The 19749-nt window shown below is 37.9% G+C and overlaps 1 protein-coding gene across 1 annotated transcript; it reads left to right on the forward strand.

Annotated features, from left to right (window-relative positions):
- Positions 1-15371: 15371 nt before the first annotated feature.
- Positions 15372-16420, forward strand: foxb2 (forkhead box B2; the record flags this gene model as incomplete). Its single annotated transcript, XM_079637721.1, has 1 exon — positions 15372-16420. The coding sequence occupies exon 1, from the start codon at positions 15473-15475 to the stop codon at positions 16418-16420; it is 948 nt and encodes a 315-aa protein (XP_079493847.1). The 5' UTR covers positions 15372-15472.
- Positions 16421-19749: the final 3329 nt, after the last annotated feature.

The following is a 19749-nucleotide window of genomic DNA, read 5'->3' on the forward strand; positions in this document are numbered from 1 at the left end:
GCTATAAAGAGATTTCACTTGTTCCATAAGTGGGCCGGATCTGGGCCGACACTATGTTGTTGTCTGGGTCTTCTTCTTTTATATAAAAATCCTCCTACATTTTACTTTAAAACTTCTCGTTTTAGACTTCTAATTAATGACTGGCATTTTGTTTTGCTCTATCCTCTGCACCTCCGCGTTCGTCAATTCTCACCTAAGCGTACGCTACGACTACGTCAAGCGCTTCCGCCGGATCTCGACTCTCTTGGTAACGTGTGTACGGCCGTTGCCGGAAGCCAGTGATTATAGTGATTATTTTAGGGTGATCTATTCCTTTAATGACACTGTGGTGGAAAACACAGCCCAGATACCTCACGTTTAACATGCGTTATCTGTACATCGGGAGTGCTACTGAAATTCTGTTAAAAAATATATCCATTTATGAAAATATTGTGTTTTTAAAATATATTGGATGTCATACCAAACCAGTGAATGTTTGTCTCAGGATTAAACCTTCCTGTAAAAAACTGAAGGTAAAGAGGGTTTCATGAAAATTGCAACATGGCGTCCTTTAAGCCCACGTGTGAAAAAGTGCAATAAAAGTTGCCCCCACTCTGTGCAAGTGTGCTAGATGAAAAAGTACAAGTGCCACAGCACAGAGGGGGTACAGAAAGCCAGACTTTTTGATTAATACTCCTCTAAATTAACTGTTTACTCTACAGACTCTTAACATTCCCAGATTATGATAATTTTGTGACAGGCAGAGAGATTGATGTTTGAGAGCTTGTTTTAATTAATGGTTTTGTTTGTCTCCGGAGAATGGATTTTTTTGTTTTGTTCTTTTCATGGTTGCTTTTGAACCCTTTTTTTTAAAAGAAGCTTTACAGCGATGTAATGGGACCCCCATGTGTGTTTTGAATAGAAGTGAAAAAGTGTCTACAACGATTATTTCGTGTTTGAAGGAGAGGCTAATCACACATGCCGTCATGTTTGCTTTTTTTTTACTTTAATGCTGCAGTGTTTATCGCATTTTTATGACTTTTGAAATGATCGAAAACAAAATTTGATTGTTTTTGGGTGTGTGTGCGAAGCGCAATTGTTAAAATCTCTTATTTATGTGTTTATCGTCGAATGTATCATATTCCCTCAAAGTTTTAAGTAACTTTGTTTGAAATGCACTTAAAGGAACATTATTTCAAATCTTGTTTATGTTCTCATAATCATAATGAAGGCTTGTTATGTAATTTCTTTATTAAAATGCACTTACATATAGATTTCAAGCATTAGTCTTTAATCTAGAAGTTACCTTTTAGAGATTACTTTTGGTTTGATCATTTTGTTTTTTTATGATATGGGTCAACATGGATACAAACTTTTAACTTGATATTTGGAGACGCATTAAAAATGTATTACTTTTACACCACACTTTCTTATTGTGACTTTATCATTACAGTTTCACTTCAGATGTAGATTCTGTTGACATTTCGTGGGATTAAGTAGACTACTTCAGAAACTCAACTAAACATGAATTATGAAGGGACGTGAAGGACAAAGATGTCACCTAAATATCTTGAATAATTTTTTTGTGTAATAGTTAACACATTTGAAGTTGAATTGTGAGACATTCCAAAAGTTTGTGTGTTAAATGACACTCAAAAATAGCACATTTCATGCTGAGAACCCACAAAAAAGTGCATATGTTATTATACAGATCTGTTCTACAGATAATCTGACTGAGAGACGTTGAAGAAAGAACTAAATTTAGTTGTATGTCCTTGTAGGTCATTCCGCAGGAAATACTGACAGACACAGATAAATGGAGAGGTTGCCGGGAAGGCAGGGAGTGAGGAAGCGAGTGAAGGGGGAAAAGTAAAGCTGACAGGAAAACTGTGTGCAGCCATTGCATTATTACCATCTCTAGGACAGGATCGTTTTTCACCACAGATACCCTGATGAGAGCTCTGACAATATCTGGTCTTGATACCCGTCTTAGTAACACTCTTCCAAACACACACACACACACACACACACTGTATGTGAATCTCTCTGCCAGTTCTAGTAATGATACCTAAACACAGGGCCTTTGTCAAGGACAGTCAGTAATGTTAGAACCCTGTGGTATCACCTATATTTTGGGCCTGAGGGTCAAGACGACACCCATTAAACAATTTGAGTGATAAATCTTTATTATCCAACAAAAAAATAGATTTTTGCCAGGAACAACATTTTTATTCTGCCTTATAACCTTTCTAAATATGTAATGTTTTGTTTTGTTGTGGTTGTACATTCTCTCTCTGCGGGCCCTCCACAGGTAACGGCTGTTAAACAGTGAATTTCGGCTTCTCCGACCTGCCATCATTATGTAGAATCGCCTAAGGTCCAAACTCCTGCTCGATAACTCATGCCCCGTGCAAATTCCCATGCAAACACAGTCAATGCAAAACACATTTCCTGCTGTCAACAACATCGCTGGCGAGAATCAATCAACCGTTCATCCATTTACACTCTTTGCATACCCTTATGTCAAAGAAAAAAGCGCTCCGAGACTCCGCAGCTCTTCTGAGGCGATCGTTCCATCGTTCTGAAGAATCCATCAAGCCGCGTTTGATTGATAAGTCTGTCTGCGCGCACAGCAGTACAGCTACAGCAAATGGGGTGGCAAAGCGCGAGCTGACATAATGCAAGTCTGCGCAAGTTTGGGAGACAGACTGAGCACGTCCGTGGGGGGTAAAAGTTTGATGCGACATGCTACAAGACACACAGCACTCGTGATGGCACACACACAAGCTGCCCCCCTGTCCAACCCCTCCGCGAACACGGAGTTCAGCATGTCTCTTTGGAAAAGTATTTTAGCGCTTGACACCATTGTTGTGGATTTTACGTCGGAATTTATTTTCAGATTGTAGGCTACAGAGTATCTTTAATCAGTTGTGGCGCAGATGTTTTTGGAATAAACGTTGCACCCAGCTGTCAAAAACTTAAAACATGGACAATTGTAAAAAAAAAAAAAAAAAAAATTCGTTCTAATCGTTGCAATAGATTTTGTGAAAATATTTTATTTTTATTTTTTGTTTAAAAATCGTATAAATGTATGAGGTGGCAAGGTGGGCACACATTATTACAAATACTTTAGGTAAAATAATATTACAATTTTGTTTGAAATAATGTCCAAGTTAATATTTGTTCAAACCGATCACTTTATTAAAGTTTGTACTATTTTCTGTTTATTTTTATAAATAAAAGAATTCATTTTTGTTCAATTAATATACTGTCATTAAAATATAGTAATATAAAAATATATTAAGAAAAACACAAATAATTAAAAAAAGAAAGATTCTTAAAGCATTGGAGATCCCATAATTGTTTAATAGGCTATAGATTTACTGTAGTAACAATAATTTATATTTTATTATATGATATGATTAATATCATTTTTAAATAATGGTTTCATTATAAATATGGTAATTATCTCTAAGGTTGATCTTGAAAAGCGGATATTTTGGAAAGTGCTGTAGCAGGTTTTTGTGCAATCTAGTGGTTTAGAGGCGTCTTTTACCCCGGTGCGCCTTTAGCCCCTTGTAGGCCTAACATGGAAGCTTGTTTTCGCCACAGAATAAAAAATAAAAAGTTAATTGCGACTTTTTATTTCACAATTCTGACCTGTTTTCTCACAATTGCGAGTCACATCTCAACTTTTCTCGACATCTTGACTTTTTTCTCATGTTATAAAGTCAGAATTGTGAAATATAGGCTAAACTTGCAATTGCAAGTTATAAAGTCAGAATTGCAAGATATAAAGTAGCCTATATAATTCTGACTTTTTCTCATTACAAGTTTATATCTCTCAATTCAGACTTTATAACTCACAATTGCGGGTTATCACGGAATTCTGAGGGGGAAAAAGTCGCAATTACCTTTATTATTTTTTATTCCGTGGCGGAAACAAGCTTCCATAGAATAATGATATCATTGTAATCACTTTCAGAAAAAAATTCAGAACAACTTATGAATGATTACAACATTGACAGCCAATCAGAGTTGAGCTTGAGCATTTAAAGCGGCAGGCGACAGAACTTCACTGTAAACAGAACGTTGTACTCTGTACATTGTGGATTAGTTATTATCATCTTAAATTCGGCATGAAATGAAAATGCATCCTATCATTCTTACATTTTAAATTTTTTAATCAAAATGTCATAACTGGATCTTCTACAGGCTTATGATGACATATGCAGGACTTCTCCAATCATTCAGACGTTAAACTCCGCCCTTAAAGCGCACATTCATGACAGACACAGATAAATGGAGAGGTTTGCTCAGTTGGGGACACACACTATTCAACAATATTATTGATTTGACTGCACTGACTCTTTTTGATAAGAACTGAACTGAGATGGACGATGACATCACTTTTTCTGCAGAACTGCTTTATAGATGAAATGAACTAATTTGATAATTGATGATCTTTCAAACGGAACCACGGAATCAACACTTACTGACTTCAGTTGAACCATGAAAGTTTTCTTTTAGAGCTTTTAGACCGAAATTAACTTTTGAAACAATCTGCATTGTATTAAGTGTTATATAAATAGTAGGGTGACTTGACTTGACTACATTCATCTGCCTCCATTTTTTAACGGAACACCATTTCTCAAATTCCACAGGCGACCGTTGCAATTCGGAAGCACGTTTCAAAGAAACAATGTTAAGTCATATTTCACTCTTAACAGTATATTTATACTGTATACCACTATCCACACATTACAATGTGTAATTTTAATGGTAAGATGTTGGCTTTCCAATGGCAAGGTCTGACAAGTTTATCCTTATTTTCCAGAGATCTCATAACATCGTGTTCAATTGACATCTGGGCAAGTGCGGCCAGTCTTTCTTGCAACATGGTGGACCGCATGCAGGTATGATTTTATTAGCCACAGGCATGAGATAGAAATATAGAAAAATGAAATTATGGGAAAAAAATTCAAATGAAACTAAAACTGCCATTGGGTGCTGGAAAATCATTGTTTTACCGAGTGAGTCATTGAATCATTCAGTCAAACGACTTGCTTAAAACGGCTGATTCTTTCAGGGACAAAGCAACTAACCGTCTTTAGTGGTTGAGTCATTCATTAGACCAATTTGTTCAGAACGGCGGATTGATTCAGAACAAAGCAGCACTGTGTTGCTCTAAGATGCGCAATGGCTGTATACAGTGGATTTGTTTGAAACTATTTTCATTGGCAAAATAGAGCAAAAACAGATGTTCTAAGGCTAAAATGAAGGTCACAATAATGTTACCGTTTTTTAATTGAACTGTTGTATAAAATTAGTAGGCTATCTATCACATTTGCAATCATGCTGATATTCGGGAAACAGCACTCTATATCTTTATATTTATAAAGAATAAAAACAAGAACTCATACAGGGACATTTTTTTTGCCCTATAAATTTTGGGGGCATTTTTATTATTTTGTTGCCGTTTTAGCCCTGAGCCCCCGTTCATTTTCCGACCCTTGAGTGTGTGCATGGGAGGCGGGGCTCTTTTCGTGAAACGGGTGAAACAAAGGTTGCTACTGTCAAACTCCAATCAACAGTTGATAGCTTACATAAAGCCAAGTTCCCAACCTACTTTTATTTCTTTTGCTACTTCTGGTTCATCACGACTTCATCACAGTGTGAATGGGCCAAACCTGATTACGGACTCTTAAAGTTGGCATTAAATGGACTTTCTTTCTTTCCCTATTGTAATGTATGACTAAGTGAAACTGCTTCTCGAACAAGAAAAAATGTAGGGTGGGACTTGATTTTGTCCATTGGAAATTCATTAGATCATTGTCGTTTGCTATTGCTGCGATCTCATGTGTGACAGGTTTTCCCGCCCTAGCGCCAGTAGAAGTTATTTTAATGAAACATTATGAGGGCACATTCTTTTTTTAAAATAATGATTTGCAATGATAAAACACTTATAATAAATACTACAATATTCCATTATAAAATGTAAAATTTGATTTTACTGTGACTGAAGAGCCTGTTAGTCTGAAATACCTCCATGTTTAATTTACAGCATTAGCAGAGAGAGATCATTCATTTCTGTAAGCAGAATGGTAATTTTGAGTGAAGTACACCCAAATTAATCATAATCTGAATCTAACCAGTCTGAATTACATTGGAATCAAATTTAATCAAATCTCTTCACCCTCCACAGAAGTTACTATTAAAATCTCACATACTAAAAAATCATACAAAATTAATAATAAAACAATAACTGGCTGTCAAGTTCAGTTGCACGATTCCCCTGATTATCACCACAAGGACTTTGGATTAGATGACATTTTTCCAGTGAATTTCACCACTTCATTTTGATTTCTATCAGCAAGACACATCTTAATGACAAAGGTCCTTAAAAACAAGGCGATCTTAAGGCCAGCGTAATGGATCTCACACTAGGGGCCAGCTGCACACAATGTTACGCCCCCTGTGTGGAGAACCGCCCCCCTGCGTAAAACACATTATTCTTCGGGGGGTATGTGGAAGCGACACGACCCATTCGCCTGTGGGACCCGAGGGAGGAATATGGGCCCCCTCTTCAATCTGAGTCCCTAGGAGGGCCACCCAGCACCTGCTAACCCAGGGCAGTACTCATCAGAAAAGCATTTAGCGCGCTTGCTAACTCCAGGCCATAATTAGGGTGGGTAATTATTTACAGGCAGCACTGGGCAGAACTGGCCTAGCATAAACAAACAGGCGGCTTGGAGACACATGACAAACATCGTTAGCTCTTCGCTCATTTTCGCCCAAACGGCAAAAACACTAGCAGCATGTAGACTCACTCCCGGGGAAAAGAATACCCAAAAACTTCTGGTCTGAAAAGCAATCGTTTCCCAAATAGCTAGCACATTTGAGACACACAAGTAGGCTTATTGTAACATCTGTAATGTGCTACGCACACAACACACACACACACACACAAACACACAGATACACACTCAGACTCACACGCTCATGAATATGATAACGTGTGAAATGACAGATTTATTTGTGTGTGGCTCCAGGGTTTTATCTCTAGCACAGTTCATCAACTCCTCAGCACGAGGACTGCTAACCAACGCAGCGCCTGCACATGCTAATTACTGGACCATGGTTAGCTTCAAACCTCAGATCTGCTCCCATCATAATATGTGCCCTGCTTTTTGCTTTTATGAGATTTTTATCTATCTGTAAGAATGTGGGGAAAAAGAGAAAAGGTTTAAAAGTTTAAATTACTGAGAGTTTCTGTAGCCTGGAGTTTATGCTAAAATGCTAATGAGCTAACCACATTGCCACCCATTTGAATTTGCTCTTTTTACACACAAACTTTTATTCTATTATTCTAAATACTATTATTCGTGTTTAATTGCAATTGCCAGATGAAAATGAACTTGAATTTTCATAAAGGTGAATGTTTATTTCATTAATCTATAATCATTAATCTAGTGATTCAAGCTAAGGCCAATATGTTGTGAACATTTTCCTCAGACAGGAAGGATGACTGTGTATACAGGGAAAAAACAAATCGTTGGTTAATCACCCCCGTAACACACTGACGCAATAATCGTTTCAAGGACTGTATAGTTATCAATTACACAGTGTGCGCTGTGTACATATGGATAGTTTGACTGTAACTAATCAGCTACAATGAAAGGATTTCATTGAGTGTTTTAGTAGGCCTGGTTGTTTCAAAATCGCTGGTTAATTCTGTTTGAAAGTGCAACACTATTCACTAAGCTGTTTCTCTTGTGCATATTTAATTTCACATAAGATGGAGAGAAACGAGAGGGGCTGCGAGAGCTCCAGATGGCTTCAAAGCTCCGCAGAGAACTAGGCCTCATTGTTTGATTTTTTTTTTCTTAAGTTTTAATTAGCTACAAGAACAAGAAAGGAAAAACTTGTGTGTTTTCTATAAAGAGTGGGTGACTGACTGTTGTCAAGTAGAATTTGTGTTCTCATTACCAAGTAAAAAGTTAATAGACGGTGAAGATTTGTCTTAGGGATGCGCGATATTGGTTATGGGCGTTCAGTATTGGTTGAGTGATACTGGATACTGTCCATGCTTATTTATCCTATTTTTACTTTTAGATTGCTTTTATAGTCATGTAATGCTCACTTAAATTTAAAGGGATAGTTCACCAAAAAATACTTTTACTCGCCCTCATATCATTCCAAACCCTTAAGACATTTGGGTAACACTTTATTTGGTGACTTGTACTTACTATAGTAATAACAGTAAATTATGCATAATTACAAGTAACTAACCCTAAACCAAACCCTAACCGTAACTATAGTAAGTTAAAGGGATATGTAGTTAAAGGGGTAGTTCACCCAAAAAAAATTATTTTGACCTTATTTACTAAACTTGTCCCAAACCTGTTTCTTTCTTTTGTTGAACAAAAAATAAGATATTTTGAAGAATGTTGACCAGACAGTTAATGGTATAACCATTGACTTCCATAGTAGAAAAAAATACTATGGAAGTCAATGGGACCCATCAACTGTTTGGTTACCAACATTCTTCAAAATATCTTCTTTTGTGCTCAGCTGAAGAAAGAAACTCATACAGGTTTGGAACAACTTAAGGGTGAGTAAATGATGACAATGATGAGATAAATGATGACATTCTCGGTCTTCATATAGATTAGTTTTACAATATCTTTATGAACTTTTTGAAGCTTGGAAATGTTGATTGGGGCGGCAGTGGTTCATGTAGATTTGTCTACAAACCAGAAGGTTGGTGGTTCTATCCCCGGTTCCACGAGCTGGATGGCGCCATATGTAAAGCGCTTTGGTGGCCATGGGTCTGTTTAAGCGCTATATAAATGCAGTCCGTTTACCATTTGATTGCGTGAATAGATTCAATGGATAGACAAAAATGATGAGCGGATATCAAAAAGATTTTACTTTGTGTTCCAAAGATTAACAAAAGTTGAATAGGTTTGGAACGACATGAGGGTGACTAAATTATGACCGATTTTTTTGTTGTTGTTGCGTGAACTAACCCTTTAATCTTTAAAAACACTAATAATTTGACACTGTTAAATGTGTCTTTAGCAGATCTAAATTTGATTTTCTATTTTCATACAGATATTTTAACGTTGTGGTGCCTAAATTGACTTGTTAAAAAAGATTGATTTAAGTTTATTATTTCATGTATTTAGACAAGATACTAACAATTTATCAGTTATCAAAATTAAAATATATATGTCAGCATACCGGTATCAGCTACTAAACATAATACTGTCTCAGCTTAGCGTGTTTTATGGCCTTCTAAAGTACTGCGATCTTGAGTCAGACTTCCATGGTTATTGTCACACTTGACTGAGCAAGTATCATTCTACACAAACACACATGGACACACACACACACACACACACACACATTCATCCACTAATCAAAGCAAGCTTATTTAGTCCTTTGCAAAGCATTTACGGCCTGATCCTAAATGCTGCGCTCGTGGCTTTGTTCTCTTCTCAAACACAATTAGAAGATAATATATAAATATATACATACTGCAAATGACATGCATATGACGGCTTCATTTGAAGCCCGCTCAGGTCATTAGTAACCCAACAGGGCGCTACAGAGCCGCCGGTCCCTTTCTGCCAGTCGACCAGTGGAGATTTATTTGATATTAACTCCCTAATGGCCTAGCTCCTTTTCTGGTAAAATATGCACAAAAAAGTCCAACACGAACACTGCCATTCAGTTGAATGCTTATTTATTCACTAAACGAGGATCTAATGTTCAATGTTCCCTGGACGCTAAGGTAGTTCTGGGGGAGGAAGGCTTCCCCCTACAGCTATATACATCATTTATTTTACACATATCCCGGTATCACACACTGGGCAGCGAGGGGAGAAGAACGACTTTATGAAAATCAGAACAGTGAGTGTTACGGGGGACATTAGGAGTTGGAGGGGGAGAGCTGTCAGTGGAAGCGGAAGAGGGGCGAGCGAGAACATCGTCGCTGGAGAGAGACGATGTCTCTCGCCCGCCACCCACAAGCATAGCGGGGCCGCGCTCGACACCCCTCGGATAGGAAGCGGGCTTTCGCTTACCGTCTCTCTTGAACTCTGAGGCCCTCGCAGCCCCGACAAATGGTCGTTATCGCACAGTTCAGTTTCCACATGAACTTCTTTAACGCATTAAGAAGGATGTCTATCTTTCGCGTTGTTAAACACATTGTTAATTTAGTTGTGGCGCTCGTGGTCGTGGGGCTGGGGGGAGATTGTGTTAAGTTTTCTTGTGTTTACCCAAGTCTTGTAGGATTCAACATCTATGATAAGATACTGACCTAGTCACTGAAATTAAAAACTCTCATCAGCTCTCGTTTGTTTCTCACAAGCTAGTGCAACACTTTCCATCTATGAATTGGATACATTCAAATCCAATATAGCCTCTACAGAAATAGCCTGAATCGCTTGGACCTCTGTTGTTTCAATGCTGGCCATTGAAGCTCCACTAGCTTTAAATTCTAGTATTAGCCTACTACTGATATTCATTTTGATTATATTATCTCAGACAGCAACATAGTGTCAGATCCGGCCCAGATGGCATATTTAGTGTCCTTGCTACACACTATAAATTATGTATAATCACATGCAACTAACCTTAACCACAACCTACTCCTAACCCTATAGTAAGTACATTGTTAATTATCATTAATCAGTAATAAATGTATAATTACACTGTAACACAACACCAGATAAAGTGTAACCTAATATAATATTAAATAATGCATTATTATTATTAAAACATTTGTATTTGTATCAAGGGTTTTGATTCACTACATCACATACAACCTATAAAACAACACAATAAAGTTTTTTTAATCTCAAATAATAACACAAAATAATGAGCCTTGTATCTTAGCGCTTATCTATGTCGCTAAATGAAGTTCCGCTATAGCTTTAAATAATAGTTTTATTTTTCATATAATTTTTTATTGTATTGTAATATCATGTTAATCTTTGAAGCTCCGCTATAGCTTCAACAATATATAATTTAATATATATATTATGGTATAGTATATTATTTTATAATAACATTTTATATGAATAATACTACTAATATTATTACTAATATTATTTTTTATTATAATATACTATACCATATTATATTATACTTTATATCAAATGATTTATTAGGATTATTAATTATTTAATAATTTTGACCTATTATTAAAATCATATTTATTGTTTATTTTATCTGCTATAGCTTCAAATGTTGCTATTAATATAATTTATATTAATAGGTTACATTTTATTTTAAGGTGTCTTTGTTACAATGTAATTATACATGTAAGTACTGAGTAATAATAATTAACAACGTGTACTGACTATAAGGTTAGGGTAGGATGTAATTATGCATAATTTACTGTCATTACTATGGTAAGTACATGTAACATATGTAACAATAAAGTGGTTTGATTCACTATGTCACATACAACTTATACATACAACAACCCACATTTTTTGGTGCAAATCCTAAAGACATTTTGAGCTGAAGAAGGGTCTGACAGATTTTACCGGGCCCCAAAGTTTTTAGCTTATAAGGAATCAAATCGATTTTTGAAGGTCTGTTGGGAATGAATTACAGCAGGCATGAATAGCAGGATTATGTTGATGCAGATACGAAATAAATGAATTGTGGAAGGTAAGGAATGGATTGCTAAAGGTAAGGAATGACAAAGGGTTGTAGTAGGTAAGGGCCACTGACTGTGGGCCCCTGTGTGTGTGTGTGTGTGTGTGTGTGTGTGTGTGTGTGTGTGTGTGTGTGTGTGTGTGTGTGTGTGTGTGTGTGTGTGTGTGTGGCGGGTGAGACAGACTCTGCCAACTGCACGATTCACTAAGCTCTCACCAGGGGAGAGAGATAGATAGTTTTAATGTGTATGTGTGAGTGAGAGAGAAGCGAGCGAAAGAGAGAAAAAAATACAAATACAGAAAACCTAAATGTATATTCCATATTAAGTATGTGAATGGGTTTTATACTCAATTGTGTATGTCGGCCTGATCCGCAGGTAGGAAGATGAATGAGTTTGCCTGTTATAAATATATAGACCAGAGGCAATGGAAAGGAAGGACAATTATCTAAATCTACTTCAAGTGCGGCATCTTGAAGATATCGTGAGTTTATGGACAGATAAAGCATATTAAAACTTTGCTTTAGGGTTGATTCTTGAAATATCGCTTATAGCATTTCACATATAACTTTTACTTTGAGAACTCGGCATATGCCCTGATGCAATGGATCTAGAATCTATCAACTTTGAAATGCGGCACCATCTTAAAATGAAGACATTAAACAGATCACCTTAACTTATGGGAGGACTACCTCGTCACACTTAAAGCGATCATATGTTAATCGGCATCAATAAATCATTTGGTGGCCATGAAGTCCTCTTGCTGGTGCCAAAGTCTCATTTCCCAATAGGACCACTCTAATTGATTTAAATGCTTCGTCCTTGCGGCAACGCTATATGCTCACTTAGTAAGGGGTCTTTAACATTATTGTTATTACGACCGTGATTGCGGGTTTCTCCATTTCCTATTGTACGACGAGAGTCAGAATCTCTCGCCCAAAGCTGAAAAAAATAATTATTAGCATCTTGGAACAAACAGACGAAACACCCCCCCTCGACCCCCCACCCTCGCCTCGCGGCCCAGAGCCGACCCCCTCCTCGCGCGCTCATCTCCCCGTCTCCGTTTTTGCCACGTTCAGTCCTTAATTTATGCAAAATTAATTGATATATCTTTTATAATTGATGTGCTGTAAAATTAATGAGTAATTTATGTAATTAGTCAATTAAGGCTAATTCCAGCATATGTTCAATATGCCCAGAAGGTGCACTTTACAAGTTGTTATTTGTCCAGGAGTTGAATGCAGCGAAACCCCGTCTAATTAATTTCTTATGCATATCAGCGTGTTGTCTACTTAACACCGCGCTTTGTGGGAGCAGGTTTAATATTGATCTAAACAACACGGTGAGGAGGAACACGCGCGCTCCCGCTGCAGCCTCGCGCAGGGGCCTTCCGGTGCCAAGCGCTCCGCATGATTCGCGTGTCAAAGGCGCGCATAAACACACGTTATTCGTCAGCGGTCCGGAGCTAAAGTTGCATTTCAAAAGACATTAAGCCTGGGGGATAATGGCGCCGGGCGTGAAATATGCATGCGCCTCGTTCGCCGGTGAACCTTTAAACTAGAGAAACACCGGAGCTCTTCAGGAACAAAATGAGAAAGATCTGTTGGCTAATTAATTGACACGGTTTTGAATATTCATCGCTAATATAACCACTACGCCTTTAATTATATTGTTGGACATCTCTCTCAGGAAGGTAAATCACTGAAGGCTTAATTAATGTAATGTATTCGCGACCCGCCGGGAACCCGAGTAAGAAGGCGCCTGGTGGGACCGTGCCGTGACACCTGGCCGCACAAGAGCGCCGGAGCTTTTGTTATTCTGTTTACCGCGAGTACCTGTTCTCGGGGGTTGTGTGGGGAAGTGTTTATCCTTGTGAAATACGAGCAAAGAGCAAACAGCTTGACAGGTTGATTCTGACTCCGCTCAGCTTGGTGAAAAACTGGCGCGCGCTCGGTGCGTGCAAACGCGTGCGCTTTAAGCTTTTGAATGATTTGTCATAAATGTTTTACCTGAAATTGCTCAAGAGAAAGGAGTTAAATTATGTTAGAAACGTTTTTATGCTGGTGTCCAGTTATGACAAGGTTACATATTATGCAGTTTATGATGGATCATATTCAGGAAGCAAAATTATGGATAGATTTTTTAAAAATATATATTTTTTTCTGGGTAGGCCTATCTGGTTTTCTTGTTGTTTTCCCTTTCTCCTTCTCTGCTATCTCTCTCCACATTTCACAGTCTGGACCAATCTTGATTGATCCTGGTTGAATTATGTTATGACAAATATTTTACTTTTTATTTTTAACGCCGTTTATTTGTAGCTGGGGTGAGAAAGGGCCAAAACTACTAAACACATTTATAAAACTTGTGATAAAAAAAAGCCTTATTTAATAAGTTATAATCAAGATACAGCACTGTCAGTTGAAAGACTTTAAAAGTTTCCTGTCGGACAATGTTGTGGTTCAGTTAATGAACATAAATGCTCATCTCTTTCTGAAGCTACTCACCTGTATATTAATATTATGAATAATGTTATTTCAACTTACAATTAATATTAGCATTGACCCGAATTTAAACAGATTAAACGTAACACACTGAAGTTTGTGCAAGATATGCTGGAGAAAGTGAAGAAAAACGTAAATATATTTGTTTTCTAAATGAGCATATTCTTCTCTATATTGCCTGGTTCATTTTTATGTGAAAACATCTTTAGAACAAATCAACCTCATTGTAAATGTTTGTCTCATCTATAACAGAAAAAAATATTAGATGGAATTTTTGTGACTTTATATTTCATAATCCTACTGTAATAACACAGGTGGCATAATGGAAGTTTATTAGCATCTCTTCAGCAACTGTGTTACTCACTCACACATCCCCATCAGGCTTCATATACATTAAAATAATGTTTTACAATAACCAAACAGTTTTACATGCAAAATAAAACAATTCAAATGTACATAACTGAAAAAAAAAGAAACTAATTTTTTTAAAATAATATAAATAGTGTGGTTTGCACAGGAAATTGAATGTCTCTTTGTGCATACTATTTGTACTGTACACACTTTTTAAATTGTTTTTTTGTACGTTGAAATTAGCTCAATATTTGAAGGTGAATTGAAAACAGTTTGACATTACATTGACAGCAAACAACACACGTTAAATATTAAAGGCTATTCTTGTTTAAGTAAAATTCCAAAAAGTTCGATTTTATAGACGTTTAAAACAATTCTAATAACTCTCCATAAACAGTATATGGACATTTCACATTCACATCATTAGTCTTGCAGTGTGTGTTATCATTATCAGACTCATTAGTGCGCGTGCTGCTCTTTGCCTCTGATTGGTACAGATGAATAGGACTAAACGCATATGAAGTCAGACCCTCCCCCTATTTACCCCTTATTCGTCCTAAAGTCAGTGTCATCATAATAAAACGCAACTAGCGGGGGGTCTGGACCTCTGCCATTCTTACAAAAGCGTCGCGGATCTACTGCGAGTCAAAGCCGAGTGCGCGCATCCTCCGGGAGAACTTCTCGCGCTCTGAGAGGACGCAGGTGTCGCGCGCGCGTGCGGGAGTATCATTTAGAGAGGTAACTTTCAAAACGGTCCCGTTTTCCTTGACATACTTTGGCTTTGCCTTAATCCTGTGGATTTTGACTTTTAAGCTGTTTCCATGACTATGGTGTTATAAAGCAGATGTAAACAAACAGATGACGTAAATCAAAGCAATAGCACGTTGAATGATTTTCTTTTTTCATTGAAATGGACGATATGCTGGCTTGCTTCTGAGTGTTATTGCACATCATTTTTTGGAAAGCCATGCCTCGGCCAGGCAAAAACTCCTACAGTGACCAGAAGCCTCCGTACTCGTACATCTCTCTGACTGCCATGGCCATCCAGAGCTCCTCGGAGAAGATGCTCCCCCTCAGCGACATCTACAAATTCATCATGGACCGCTTCCCGTATTACCGTGAGAACACTCAGCGCTGGCAGAACTCGCTCCGGCACAACCTTTCCTTCAACGACTGCTTCATCAAGATCCCCCGGCGCCCCGACCAACCGGGCAAGGGCAGCTTCTGGGCCTTGCATCCAGACTGCGGAGACATGTTCGAGAACGGCAGCTTCCTCCGCCGCCGCAAGCGTTTCAAGCTCATGCGGGTCGAGCATTCGGCTTGCAAGAGTGGCCCCGTGCTGCACTCCTACCACTCTCACCATTCCCAGCACCCCTTGCATCAATCCCACCACCATCCAAGCAAGCTGGGCGTGGGACATCCGGAGTACCTGGGCACCATGGGCCGCCTCTCTCACTTCCAGAGCTACACGCTTGGCGGCGGGCAGAGCGGCGGCTTCAAGCACCCGTTCGCCATCGAGAGCCTGATTGGCAGAGACTATAAAGGAGTGATGGCCAGTGGTTTGCCCATCGCCTCGGTCATGCATCACCTCGGCTATCCCGTGCCCGTGGGCGGCATGGTCAACTCCGTGTGGCCGCACGTTGGCATGCTGTCCGAGCCGGTGTCGTCAGACTACCCACCGTTCAGTGTGGCGGTGAAGGGGCTGTACCATCACCACCCGGGACACCAGAGCATGCCCGCCGTGCCAGTGCCCATCAAACCCACGGCAACCCTGGGCACGGTCCCCTCCTTGACTGGCATGACGGCGGGAGTAACACAGCTGTGCCCGAGAAGCGCATCACTGATGGAGAGAGACGCAACAACTCTTGTTGAGGAAAAAAGCGGGTCTCTCCATCATGCTCTCCTGCAGTCCTGAGCCAAAAAAAAAAAGGACCGGTGGGTACGTAGAGCATGCTTTTGGGGACGGCTGTGGACTGATTTGAGATGCCAAGCCTTTTCCAGAAGATCTGCACTGTCCTTTTAAAAAGTGTTAAATAAGCTTTATGGCTGTATTTCAGGCTTTAGTTTATGTCATGCAGAATGCAGGTCATCATATTCGGCTCTGCGCTTTTCTGCTTTGTTGAATGATGAGGTATGTGTTAAACTTCTTTTAAAAACTGTGTACTGTACAAAGGACTGTATAAACTGGTATAAGGAACAACATGTATCTGATGTACATTTTTTAAACATGTACAAATGAAGCCTTATAAACATTAAAGATACACAGACTGTAAAATGAATTTAGAAATGGTGTGTTTGCACACGACTATGGCTTGCATGCTCGTATGACACTGTTCAAACAGTGAAGAGGATTTCTGTGTCTGAGAGAGAGTCGTGAAAAAACCCAAAGTGAATTTTGCTAAATTATTGTATTTGTGTAAAATAGAAAATACATTTATGTTAAAATGTTCTTATATATTATCATAAATGTTATACATGCAAATATGTGTAGAATATAATCAATTTCAGCATTTGAATTGCACTCGTGGTATTTACTAACACAACATCTAAATATTTTATGACAATTAAACAATCGAATAGACAATTATAGTGAACAAAAGCAGGCCTGGTATAAGTGTGCTGTTTTAAGGTGGCATGTGCGTTTCAAAAAACAGTATAATTGTATACGATTTGTAAATGAAGTATTTTTAGAGTAAAATCACACTTCAATCCAGTTTCTGTGCAGTGGAATGTCTTTTTTTCTATGTGACTTTTTCTTATTTGTTTATAGTGCTCCCTAAGCTGTATTTACTCTTCTATATACAGTATATTTATATATATTTACTCTTCTATATGTACAATTAAAGACATAAATGCTACGCATATGAGTAAGGTAGTAGCTAATAGATAACATTCTTTAAAATATACTTAATGTATCTGTAAATTCATTTTGTTTAATACAAAATTGACATTTTTGTGAACAGGAAATAGTTTTTATATTATTTAGTATCATTTATTTTGTGCTTTCACAGAATATTTACAATATTGTGTTCCACTTTGTGAATTCTTTCAGCAAATCCACATTTTGAACGGTGAATCCATGACAGACAGTAACTGAACGTCCACAAGCACAAAGAGCTTAATAGTAATGGATTCGCTTCCTCGACATTTTCGAACATTAAGACAATTGTTGCTCCAAGGCACAGAGACGAAAGAGTGTTTGCCAAACTACAGAAAACATGGTGCCGTCCAGCAGAGGAGCATTTTCCTCATAATCCATCCTGATGTTGAGTGTTTATAAGTTATGGGTTCACATGTCTGATCTTCTTTTGGAGTCGATTCATTCTCTGAGATCCGTTTTTTTATGCAACTTTCTAATTTGGCCAGGTGTAAAAAAAGATATGACCAATAAGTTATGACAACATATGTTTTAACATTGCTTTAACTCATCAAAATAATTAAAGCAATTGCCAACTTTTTAAAAATAAGTTATAGTCAATTTAATATAATTTAAGTTGAAATTACTTAAACATCCAAGTTGATTGTACTTTAAAATTTAAGGCAGCTACTTTTTTTTTACAGTAAAGAAAACCTAACCTGATATTAAAAAGTAAAGCATATGCAGAATTCTTTTTTCTCCCTGCATAAAAAATGTTCAGCGCAATATTTCCTGCATTTAAAGCATCAAACATTAATCTAAAGATAATATGTGCTGGAGATTTTTAGAGAACAAAAAGTGAAATTAAGTCAAATTACATGAACTTTCAAGAAGCAATCATTTGTTTTGTACAAGCAAAAGTCCATTTCAGTCATGTAACCGTGGTCTGGTTTTTGAATGCCTGATAGAAGTGACACTTTCTTAATATTTTGATAATATTATATTTCATGAAAATAACAGACCACGAATTGGGATGACCGTAGATTTCTTTGCTGAAAGGTTATGTGTGTGTGTGTGTGTGTCTGTGCTTCACATAAAGCGCCGGAGGAGACGGCCGCATGACTTCAAAAGCAGCCGTTTGATAAAGTTGTTTTGTCCATGCTCGTCTTGACATAAATTTCACCTTTGAAGTTGAGAAGCTGGTCCTCTTCACAACACAAAAGCTGCCAGTTGGGAGGCCATTTAGAGTGTCACTGTTTAGCATGGCAAAGGCTCCTTTATACATCTTCATACGCGCGCTGCAGCACACACACTCACACCAGGAGTGAGCCGAACCTGCCCTCTGAACAAATAAGATGCACAAGTGGCTGCCTGATGTGAAAACTACACCCACGTCATATCTAGTCAATGAAAACGATCCGTCTCTCCTTCTTGCACTTGCTTTCCTCTCTCTTCATTACTCTCTGGATTCATTACAGTCTGACGGTTGACATCTGAATCTCTTGGCATCTTAAAAGACATCAAATTCATCTTTAACCATAAGCAGCAGTGTAAATTTCAAACAAAATGTGACATGTGAAAATCTAACACGCCAAGTGATTCGGTGCACAAGAAAATCCTCCCGTTTCAAGCAAATATGTGACCACTTCTTATTGCAATTATGACTGTGCTATGACTTTTCGATGAGAAGGATATGCAGATTTTTTTTCAACTCTTGAGTCTTTAATATGGATTATATGGAAAGTATGATGAATAGGAATGAGGTCATCGTGAAGTTGCTGGTCTGCGGCTTGTTGAGGAGCAGAATTTGATATGAGGTATTATTGTTAATTACTCTGACTTCAACAGGGGTGGAGGTGACACATTCATGCCCGTCTTAATGACTGCGAAGACCTAGCCTTCATAATGAACCGTTTAATTCATGAAGCTACTCGCCACCGTGAGCCCCGGCAACCGCACGGCAACTTAGTACAAATGTATAATTCTTTATAAATTATAGAATTCTGGATGCAAATCAAGTGTGGATTGATACTATTATAATTGATATATTTTCTTAATTCCTCATAACACATAGTCGAACTGACAGATTCAGTGTTTAATCTGTCTGTCTCTTGAAATCTTTATATCAGGGGATTTTCTTTTTTTACTGTTAAGTTGCTTTATGTAAAGGCTGTTTGTTCATATTTAGACATAGTGATGGAGAACGTACTCGCTCAACAACAGATCACACACACACACCATTCAATTTTCACTGTTTGGAGTCAGGAAGATGAAAAATAAATCCGCAAAAAAATGATCAAAAGGGACAGTAAGTTACGTAATCAGATTACTTTTTTCAAGTAACAAGTAAAAGTTTTTAACAAAATATCTGAGTTACTTTTTCATAT

This window comes from Phoxinus phoxinus (genome assembly GCF_949152265.1).
Source record: "Phoxinus phoxinus genome assembly, chromosome: 15".
NCBI lineage: Eukaryota > Metazoa > Chordata > Actinopteri > Cypriniformes > Leuciscidae > Phoxinus > Phoxinus phoxinus.